This window comes from Acyrthosiphon pisum, chromosome A1 (genome assembly GCF_005508785.2).
Source record: "Acyrthosiphon pisum isolate AL4f chromosome A1, pea_aphid_22Mar2018_4r6ur, whole genome shotgun sequence".
Taxonomy (NCBI): Eukaryota; Metazoa; Arthropoda; class Insecta; order Hemiptera; family Aphididae; genus Acyrthosiphon; species Acyrthosiphon pisum.
Window position 1 is genome coordinate 143,095,554 of NC_042494.1, and position 11,423 is coordinate 143,106,976.

Consider the following 11,423-nt stretch of genomic DNA (forward strand, 5'->3'; position numbering starts at 1 on the left):
TTTAATTATAGACGAGAGCGCGCGCGCGGTCTCCCGAACATATGTAGGTACGCTCACAAATATATACATAATATATCATTTTATAAATGTAAATATAATGTAATTATAACAATATACATCGCCCGTGTATATAATGCGCATTTCGTGTTAATAACTGTGCCGTATACGACAATAATGGGGCACGATGAATAAAAAGTTCATGCGAATAAAAACCGATAGAGACGTATAAAAAACATGAAGCCACGACGACCGTTCGAAATGGAAGATTCGATACTTATATTATTGTATATTTTATTGTGATACAATGAATAACAGTAATAATAATTACAATATATAGTAATGTAACGTGCGGTGTTATTGATGGCACGCGGGCGCACGATTAAAAAACTCTCAATTGGATTGCTGATATGATACTATTTTATAATACAATATATAGTAAAATATCGCGGCATTATATATATATATTATTATACGTAGGTATATGTATACAACTCTATATCTTATAATTACTATATTTTTTTTTATGGATTTACAATATTATTATTATTTTATACGTATATAATATACCGGCTCTTACGAATATATATATAATATATATGTATCTGGTATATAGTGGTTTTTCGTATGTACACGGATAAACGCCCCCGTCGTCAACGACTCGATCGATTACGATAATTACCGGTCAGTATACCTACGATACCTATATATATACATTTTTATACGTACTGCGCTGGTATTATAATACCACAGCTGGTAGGACGCGTCCTGTACACAGGTACATGAAACAAGCGCAAACTCGTACTACAGCGGCGGTTTCGGCGGCGGCGGCTGTGCCCGAAGGCGCGAGACTTAAACAATAATTATTGATACGCGAGACGAGCATAATACTCTATAATACACATATTATATATATAAACATTATAATACGCACACCATATAACTATTATATACATATATGTGCATATTATATATTAAATAATATATATGGGTATGATGCGGTTTATATATGCACTGCGCCATAGTGATGTTATTATATTATTATTATTATCATTACGACCGTTTCCTTGTCGAAAGCAAAAGTTTAGACCGGACCCGACCTAGCCATAGCTCCTTCTAAAATACATCTCCGTCGAGCGGCAAACACACACGCAATACGCTGGCCGAACGATATTTATTCATTCCGTTCGTTTTTATATAATAATAATTTTATCAATCAAACACATCATGACCGAGTGTAACACATATCGTGATACAAGCTGGATCTATCGAAAGATATATCTGAAAGCCTCGGACCAAACCTGCCAGTCTCCAACATAATCGCCTTCCTCCAACAAACTGGATTGTTCAAATTAATTTAACAAACATGTACATTATTATATAGAATTTTGTTTGTTTTTTTTCCTCTTTATTTTGCTGCAATATAATTTTGTAATATAATATATCTCCCAATGGCCTTGTTGCCGAGGTTTATCTTTGTAATAAAAAAAATAATAATAATATGCTGTGTGTCCGCGAAAACAGGGTAGGTACACAGCTGTACAATTAAATTACCAATATTATAGGTACTCGGTGCTTATGCACTATAGATATTTTTGAATTCCGTTATCTCGATATGAAACTCAACTGTTGGATCGTCAATCAGACAGAATCTTTAAATATGTGTTTAGGGTAATGAATGAGTAATGTGGGTAACTGATTTATGGAGTGTACCCGATTTTCGAGGACACACGATATATGTATATAGGTAAATATTACTTTTATTTCGCGCTTTTTTCACGACATATTTAAGCCCTTCGTAACAATACATCGCGATCTTATAAAATAAATAGTTAGTAACGGTGCTGCAATCGTATATTTATAACGTTCGCCATAATATAATATTACAGTAAACAAGTCACACGGGCGAGTGTGTTAAGTGTTAAAAAAAAATGTCGTCGTTTTATTACTGCTCTCACTCGGAAACGGACGACGAGAGTCGTAAAAAATAACTGCATTATAACAAACGAAAAAAATCAAAACGTAAACACATAAATATATATATAATTATATATACACGGTGCTTATAATGTTTGGAAACTATATATACGTACAAAACGCACGTACAATACGCTTCACGTATAGTTTGAGTATTTCTCAACATTTCGATCGCCCTACATGCACATTGTACCTACCTATATAATATCATAATATCTATAGTCAGCGAATCTCGTCCTAAATACCGATAACGCAATCTTCATTCTTCATTATAGAATTCATTCTTGAACCGATCCAAATCGTAGTATGTAATAATCTGTACCTCCGTATAATAATTGAAACGCTTAATATTGAATCTTATTTAAAAGATATAGGTCCATATAAAGCTCGGATCTGACTATATTATTATAATTTATAAGTAAAGTTGTGTATGAAAAAAAATGTCTTTATTAATATGCTCAAATCGAATACCAAGAAGTATTAAAAGTCCAATGTAAGTCCTATGATAGGTACATGATTAATATTTATATCTACTAAATGCGACTTTTTTTTAGGCTTTCGATGCACAATTATATACTGCTGCACCGTACATACGCGCGTATTATTAAATATGATTTATCGACCATAGCACCTCCCCTTTTTCATTCCTGAATCGACGACCGATTACCAGTATATACCTAATAATGTTTAATGGTAAAAGTCATTATGGTTTGACGCGTATTACGCGGGCGCGTGCGTGTGTTATTATCACGGGCAAATATATAGTCGCCCAACGCTGAGCGAGGGGCGGGGGGGTGTCATGTTGGGAAAATAAAAAAATAAAATTTAAACGCAGTGACACATTTCCGTAATTATTATGAAATCGCGTGGGAAATATTAATTTGTAAAATATCATTTGTTCGTGTGATCGGTTAGGTATATTATAACGAGCGCAATATAATAAAAACATTATCGTCCGGCTCGCACATATAATAATATATTATATACCTACACCTATATATTTTTTAACCTTCGTCAGCTGTAGGTTGATAATATTATATTATGGATTGGGGACGCGATACAACCGAATCGTCGTGCGGTCGAGCCGTATATAAACGTGATTTAATAATTATTTAATTACGATTTTCCGTTTCTTTATTATGGTTCGTACGCCGATACGGCATATCAAGTGATTTCGTTTTTTTTCCTCACTCCGAATTCTTTTCAAAACGTCTGCCACATCGACCTCGGTGGCGCCTTTTTTTGTACGTTGCCGCACGTGTGCGTATATTATATTATTATTTCTACTCAGAGACGGAGGTGCGACGAGGATTTCCACCATTCGCTGGAATAATAATAATAGCTGTATATGTACCTATATATATATATATATATATATATATTATGCGCTACACACAAAGTGGCGTACATATATATGCTGCAGCATAGCGACGACGATACGACCGACTGACTGACAGCCGACCGTCCCACAACTGCACGCGCGACGGACCCGGACCCGAACGACCCTTATCGCGTGTATGTGTAACCGCCGCCGACGGCCCAAAATTTGCGCCCCCGAACCCCCTTTAAGCATTGTACTTCGGAAAATGACAGTTTTGTTCGTCCGATTTTTTTATTTCAAAATTTTATCACCGTTTGCGTATAATGATTGTATCATTTATATTGTACGCGCGTTTATATCGCTGCAGCACATTGTATCGGCGAGGGTTGATTTTTCGCGGGGGTACCAAAGTCGTCACCGCACGAGGACGTGGCGTAGGGGGAAACGGCCATTACGCGACAACACCTGCCACTCCCGACTTCTATGCGTACATTATTATGTACACGATCGCCTATAATAGTCAAACGCTAGTTCGATTGTCGGCTATTATACATAATATATGAGGGGAGGAAAACCAAAATTTGCGGTTTTTTTTCGCACGCGGGCTCTATGGTGTGTGGAATACGATTTTTGATCTCGCCATTCACTGCAGAAACCGTACGGGCCCGGCTTAGGGAGGTGAGCTATCCCGAGAAATTTTCGATGGGCCTGCAGTCATGAGTGTTTGGTGGAAATTTTATTTCATGTGATGATGCGAAATTACAATACGAACGTTAGTATAGAAGATATGATTGAATCGAATTATGAAACCGTACAGGTGATACTACAGTAATGGTAGTAGGCTGTAAGTTGTAGTCCAACGTTATAAAAATCTTAAGACACGGTGGGCTGAGTGTATATATGGACAAATTATAGGACTCGGTGGCCGGTTGGTCATCGAGATAGGTACTGCGTTTTATAGAGTTTCGTGATGTGTCGCAAACAAACAGTACTTGAAACGATATGTACAATATAATCATTATACTGTCAAATCGTACCTATATATTATAGGTAACTCAAATTATGTAGAATACCTGCTGGGCGTTCGCTCGTGGCTTACAAAAATCGATCATCGGCAAATTGCCTCCAATGGGGTGCGATTTGCGACACGTTTTGAAATCTTCACAGTATTTTTTTATCCCAAATTTCATTTTCGTATTGTAGTATACATTTCGGTTTTGAAGGAGCGCGTATTATGTCCGCGTAAATTCAACAAGTACTATCCGTCCTGTTTATGTAAATACAGCAAGCGAACTATAGCCGACGCCAATTATTATGGATTATCATATTATACAATATAATATTATAATCACGAATTAATAAAATTAATATCATGCGTGCATTTATTTAATATAATAGGTACACGGGCGCTTCTGTATATAGTTTAATGTTATAATATTTATAATAATTTACGCACTGAATGGTGTTGTGTTATATTATAGTTTCTTCATTAAAACACGTTACGCAACGTCGACCATCGTATATATTATTATTATTATTATAATGGTACAGTAATCATGGTGGATATCGTCTGCGGCTGGTAATAAGAAAAAAATAAGCCGGCGCTGACGTTCAAATTATCGTCCTGTACTTATGTAGGTACTTCTATAATATAATATTATCATCGTATAATATGTGCTGCAGACTATACATTACGAGTTACGACAGCAGTCGTTGGTCCCATCGCATATACATTCCACGAGGACTTGATTCGGGCAACTTATATGCGGACATATGCATATATAATATATATATATATTATATATTTTCTACTCGTAGTTTTCCTGCACTGTACAGTGTACACGATATCGCTGCAGACACGGGCACACGGCGGTGGTGTGACGATATACATATAACATAATAACTGTTTCGATATTCGTTAAACCGTGCGTAATTCGGCGGCGTTTTCTACAATTCGACCTTTGAACGTGCACCCATTACAGTAATAATATTATTATGATAATTTGTGGAGACAACTTTGACATAATATACGTCGGTTGTTACATATATTTAACCAAATTATTGTACATAATATATTATAGTCAAGCCGAGGAGCGATCGTCGACCAATAAGTGTGTCACTGGTGGTAATCGGGGTAATCGTTTTCCGTATAGGTACACGCATATAAAATGTAAACACACGCTGGTGAGGGGACCTCGAAAAACGGCAGTGACGACGAGGACGACGACGTTTGACACGAAAAGGCGTCTTATATATACATATTATAAGCGGGAAGGGCGGTCGCGGGCGATCATCTCGCACTTTATTTACGAGGGATCCCTATCGTGTGTATATAAAAAAAAATCCCCTACTTGCGAGTCCAGTGATTATATATCACTAACTATAATAATGCGTACGACCCGAGATTTTGATCCTCTCGGCTCGCGTACACAATATTTTTATTACTTTGGTATTTGGCCGTGGCCCGTGCTGCAGGGTGAGCAGAGTTTTGCATGCAGCTATACGATGATGAAAACAACCAATTATTAAATTAATAAATCGTATATTTATAAATGATAATATTATGTGATACACATATTTTACGACCCTCCGACGCTATCATGGGTACACTGTATTATATAATAATTTCCATCTGAATTTCGCATGTATTCGCATTTCTGTGTTTATTAAGACACACGATAAGAGAAAGTCGGTCAGCGAGTGAAAAAGGGTGGTTGCCGATTATTTTAGTGTAATTATACCAGAGACGGTTCTGATGAGACAGTATTTTTTTTCACGCAAACTTGCAGCGGTTCATTTTTAACCGAAACCAGGGTATAGGTACTAGTATTGGCAAGTTCGTTGGCATATTATTATACTATAGCTGCATTGGGATTTTGGCCGATGAGACACTTCAAGCAGTATTGTAGGCAGCAATGTTATATACGAGTATAGCTGGGACACGAGAATTTGGTCGAGAAATTGTGGTGCGAGCAAATATTTGTATGAGTACCAAATTATAGTACCATATACTATTATGTTTCACCGACTTCGTTTGCTCTTGTTATTATATAAGCCGATAAGTCTGAAAACTCGTGACATAATGTATTATTATACTCAGCTGTTAAACAGTATTTCGCGAAATTATCGACAAAGTTTTGTTGGCGTAGAAATCGTGATTGTAAGTTGTAACAAAACGAACAAATAGATTGAAACGACGGAGCATTATTATATGGTATCCGCACCAAGTCCTTCGATGCTTTATATAGGTAACCTACCTACCTAGCAAATAATCAGACCATTTTTTAGTGTGAATTTTGCTGAGATCTGGGCTCTACTGATAATCGTTTTTTCGAATGTTACGGTCTATCACTGATGTCGAACTAGATTTTTATTTTTCACAAGTAGTACTCAAATTTATACATGTCCCTATATATATTATGCATACCTACCTACGAGTTATACAATATTAGTATTTAGTAGTCCATACAGTACCTATTTTTTACTTTTGACCTACTCTATATAATATTATGATATCTCGAACGTGTTTCGCTCGAACGTGTTATTGAATTATAACAGAATATATTTTAATGTAGGCCGGTAAAAATTATTTTATACATAATCCATTCGTCAGTAACGAATAATGTTGGTGTATATTATTCTCGTTCAATTCGATGCATAATATAGTTTAATATACAAAACATTGCAGGAGTGTTATAAAAGAAATGCTTTAACAATTAAACCGTCGTTAGTGGTTTTTTTACGCCAATAGCTAATGTGTTATACAGTCCCATTGTTTGTTTCAAAGTAGGGTTGTTTTTCAAATTATATTTTAACCACAATAATAATTTATTTTTATCGGTGTTCAAATCGAGTTTTAACTACCCGCGCGCGACCTCAGTGGTATGCTATTGACTCTAAATTAACATTATTTTATTATTCGGATTATTATAATATCATTATGTTTTATGTCCAGACTCCCAGCGTGATTTATTTCACGTTCAAACAGAATATACTCAGAGTTAGATTTTTATAAATACCAAAATTAATTATAAACGGTTTGAGATTTTATTTTTTGTCCATCAAACAACTTTTTAAATAGGTATGTTATTTTAATAATAAATTTGATTTTTAATTTCATGAGCAAATATTTTCCTTAAGACATGAGTGCACAACATCTCCATTACCGAGAAGAATTGATTTATATTATCGTATTTATGTTTGTTTAATGTTTATAAGACGAAAGTATTCAAGATAAATTGTATATAAATTGATTTTTAAATATCTGATGTTTAACACAAACAAATTCTAATCGTGAATCCACGATTTCGTGGTTAGTTAAAACTTAATTAAATCATTGAAAATTAAACATTTGACAATCAAATAAATCTACTGTCAATGATATAATATTATTACTTTAAATTATACGTAACATATTTTATAATAATTATATTTTTGTCAGAGCACTTCAAAATTTAACGATATAAAAAGTGCAGTTATGGAAATGTTTAATTATTTTATAATATTGTATTAGATTTAAAACGAAAAGTATGTAGATTTAATTTTGTACACATATTATATATGTGTGAGATGATTTATGTGAGAAATCATAAACAGGTTCTGTCAAGCAGATATTTAACCACAATTTACCCTATTTATTCAAATTATATAATTTCACACACAACGGGCACATTTCACGATTAGAATTTTACGAAATGGGTAGGTCTTGACTATGCGAAAATTTAAAACTGCCAATACCTATATTATTCATAGGTGTTTTTAAATTTCAGATAATATATTTATAGGTCAGTGATTATCGTTTTTACAATCGCGAATTTCAAACACGAAATAAAAACTCACTTTACCTACACCTCCCATACGTAAATAATATTTTGTCTATATTTCAATTATCGCGATACTCTAACGAAATCCTACGATACGACACTTGATGGGTGTATACTATATTATGACTTTTACTATTGAAACAATATCGTCATTAAAGTAACATTCGACACACGGTATATTGTGTTCTACCTATATAATATAACATGTACCTACACATATATGTATATTAAAATCAGGTACCTAAACCGGTATATATGGGTATAATCGGTTATTAACAATATATGGGGTGTACTCACTCTGTCCGAGGTGAACTCTCTTCATCCACGGGTAGATCTGCGGTGGGTTTTGGCCGGAGCCCTGTTTGCCGCCCGAAGACGCTGGTCCGTTGCCGTTGCCGCCGCCACCACCGCCGTTGGACGACGTGGACGATATGGACGAGGCGGGCGACGAGGACGTCTGCGAGACGGGGCCCTGTGTGGCGGGCGAGGAACCGGCCACCGGGCCGCCGGACGACCGGACAGACTTCATGACGACGGCGGGCGGTGGTGACCGGGACCCGGGTGGCGGTGCTGCGGACGTGGTCAGGTCTTGCGGCGAGCTGATGCCGTTCGGCGTGGCCGACGCCGAGGCGGTCACTTCGTACTTGCACTGGACGACACCGCCGGCCGCGGACGGCATGCCGACGACGTTGTTGTTGAGCGCGGACGATATGGGCGATATGGCGCCACCGCCACCGGGCGACGGTAGACCGCCGACGCCGCCGCCACCGCCGTGGTGCTGCAAGTGCTGCAGGTGGGCGCCAGCGGCCGCAGCAGCCGCAGCCGCCTGAAGCCTCTGGTGCTGCTGGTGCTGTTGGTGCTGTTGCTGGTGGTTGACCGAGTGCAGTTGCGTATAGTCGATCATGGACGGCGACGACTGTTGCATGTACTGCGACGCGTACTGTTGCGGCGAGTAGCAGCCGGCGGCCGGGCCTGCGTTGTACACGCCACCGCCGCCGCCACCGCCCTGGGCAGCCTGTCCGTAGTAGTCGGCAGCCGAGGCCGAAGCGGCACCGCCGCCGCCCGGACTGTTGCCCGTCTGTAGCGGGTCGACCGGCGATGTGACCGCTCGGCCCTGTTGCTGTTGGGCCTGCTGGCTCTGCTGGTAGCAGTTCATGAACTGATACGAACTCATGTTCATCTAAACGGTTCGGATCGCGCGCGCGCGCTTCGATGCGACGTTTACTTTCGACGACCGGTCACTGTGCCCGTCTGTTATATACAAAGCTCACCGGAGGGCCGACGAACCGTGCTTTGACGATATATAAATATGTATCATATATTTACGGACAACGGTGTGCAAATATTATGTTTGACAGTGGTCCGTCGTCAGGTCTCCAACATGCCATTCGAAAACCGCGTCATAATGTCTGCTGCATCGATGGGAAAATTATCCGGAAAAAAACACGAAATTGAACGCACTTGAAAACGAAAATAAAAAAAAAAAAAATTAAATAGTCGCGGAATATCTACGCGAATAGTATATTATTATTATAATAATATAATAAAATAAATAATACGTCGAACGTCGAAAAATCACCAAGCGCGCCGCGGCCGAATAATAATATTAAATTACGATAATAATACGACAACAATAATGTTAATGTACCGTCGTACGTGTCCGTCGGACGGGGCTGGGGGCCACGTGCTAGTGTAATTTACGACTGCGGCGGCGATCCGCGTTCGGAGGCGAGTGGAACAGTACAGCGGACCGACTCGGAGGACCGAACTCACTCCGAAACCCGACAACTTCCGACGCGGCTGGAGACGTGCGCGCGCTGTGCCCGTGTGTGCGTGTGCGTGCGTTTGTGTGCGCGTGTTCGCGCGCTCGTGTGTACGCGTGTACGTGTGCTTGTGTGTGCGTGTGCGTGTGTGTGAGCGCCTGTGTGTGAGCGCGCGTATCCGTACGAACGTAACCGCGGCCGTCGACCAATCGGGACGCCGGACGGTCGGCGCTCGGATCTGGCAGTCCCTCGTGTGCCGCCGCCGCCGTCGACGGAGGCGGCGGCGGCGGCAACGACGACGACGCATGAATGAACCGGTGTGCGCTGCGCCGTCGGTGGCGGTGGGGGCGGGGGAACGTGACCGCCGCCGCCGCCTTCGGACTACCTATTTCGTCGCGGACGTCGTTGTTTCGTACGCCGCACGCAGCCGTGTCCGAGTTGTTGCCGGTGACCGTCCGGCCAAGGCGCTCGCGTATACACGGTTTTATGTTATTATTATTATTATTATTTTTATTATTTTTTTAATATATTTATTATTATTATTATTTTTTTGTTCTTTTAACTACGAGCGGAAAACAATAATAATATTATAATAAATATATTATATTTTCTAATAAATCACGATATATTATAATGTCCTAACGTGAATTATTTCATTGCATGTCGTTTTCGCAATGTAGTATGAACACTGCCGACTAGTACCTACACATTTTTATCTTAGAGATTAAGTACATTTTTTTTTTTTTGACACAGATATAAAATAAATAATTTATGTCTTAACTTTGTGAAAATGAGATTGCTCTTAAATATAATTATGAAACAATCATAATGACCAAATAATAATGCTAAATAATGTATAACAACTTAATATCATTAATTTTAACGATTCTATGGATTATAATATTATTATTTTCCAATGCTTGTTGGTAAATTTATTAATTTTAATATTGTTTCATAATAACTTTGATTTTGATTTTCTCACATATTTCAATTGGTTTATAATATGTATATTATATTATTATCCGTTTCCCATCTTATAGGTAATATATTTTATAAGTTGCATACGTAATATTACATGTCTATTATCATATTTTGTTGGGATTGTGATTATACCTTCAATTGCTATAATATTACAACAATTAATATGTTTTGTTGAATATTTGAAATATACATTTATTTCGTTAGCTGATGTTATTAAGTATTGTATTTCAAATGGTACGAGTAAGGTTTAATAAAGAAATTATTTATGACATTATTTGTAAGTACTCGCATCTCGCATTGTGTAGAACTTAGGCTAAATTTCGCTATAATATCTTAACGAGAATTAATAATAATGGCTTCTATATCGAATAATACTGTTAACCGCAGATGTATAAGACGTTCGGACACTTCGAGCAGATTGATTGACTGTGTAACAAAAATACAATTAATTCTATAAAATAACAAATACTGAAAGTTAGTAATTAAAATTAAATTGTATGTTGGAATTCCCGATCTCTTATACAAAGGTGCGCATTGACTTGTTAAAAAGTTATTTTTTTA

General features: G+C 37.9%; 1 protein-coding gene across 1 annotated transcript in view; it reads right to left on the minus strand.

Moving 5' to 3' along the window:
* LOC100575340 (homeotic protein Sex combs reduced-like) overlaps positions 1-9,944 on the minus strand; it is a 31,372-nt gene extending 21,428 nt beyond the window's left edge. Inside the window, 1 exon segment of the mRNA XM_008184306.3 lies at positions 8,416-9,944. Within this exon segment, the coding sequence (XP_008182528.1) occupies positions 8,416-9,298 (883 nt within the window). The 5' untranslated portion in view covers positions 9,299-9,944.
* Between the last annotated feature and the right edge of the window lie 1,479 nt (positions 9,945-11,423).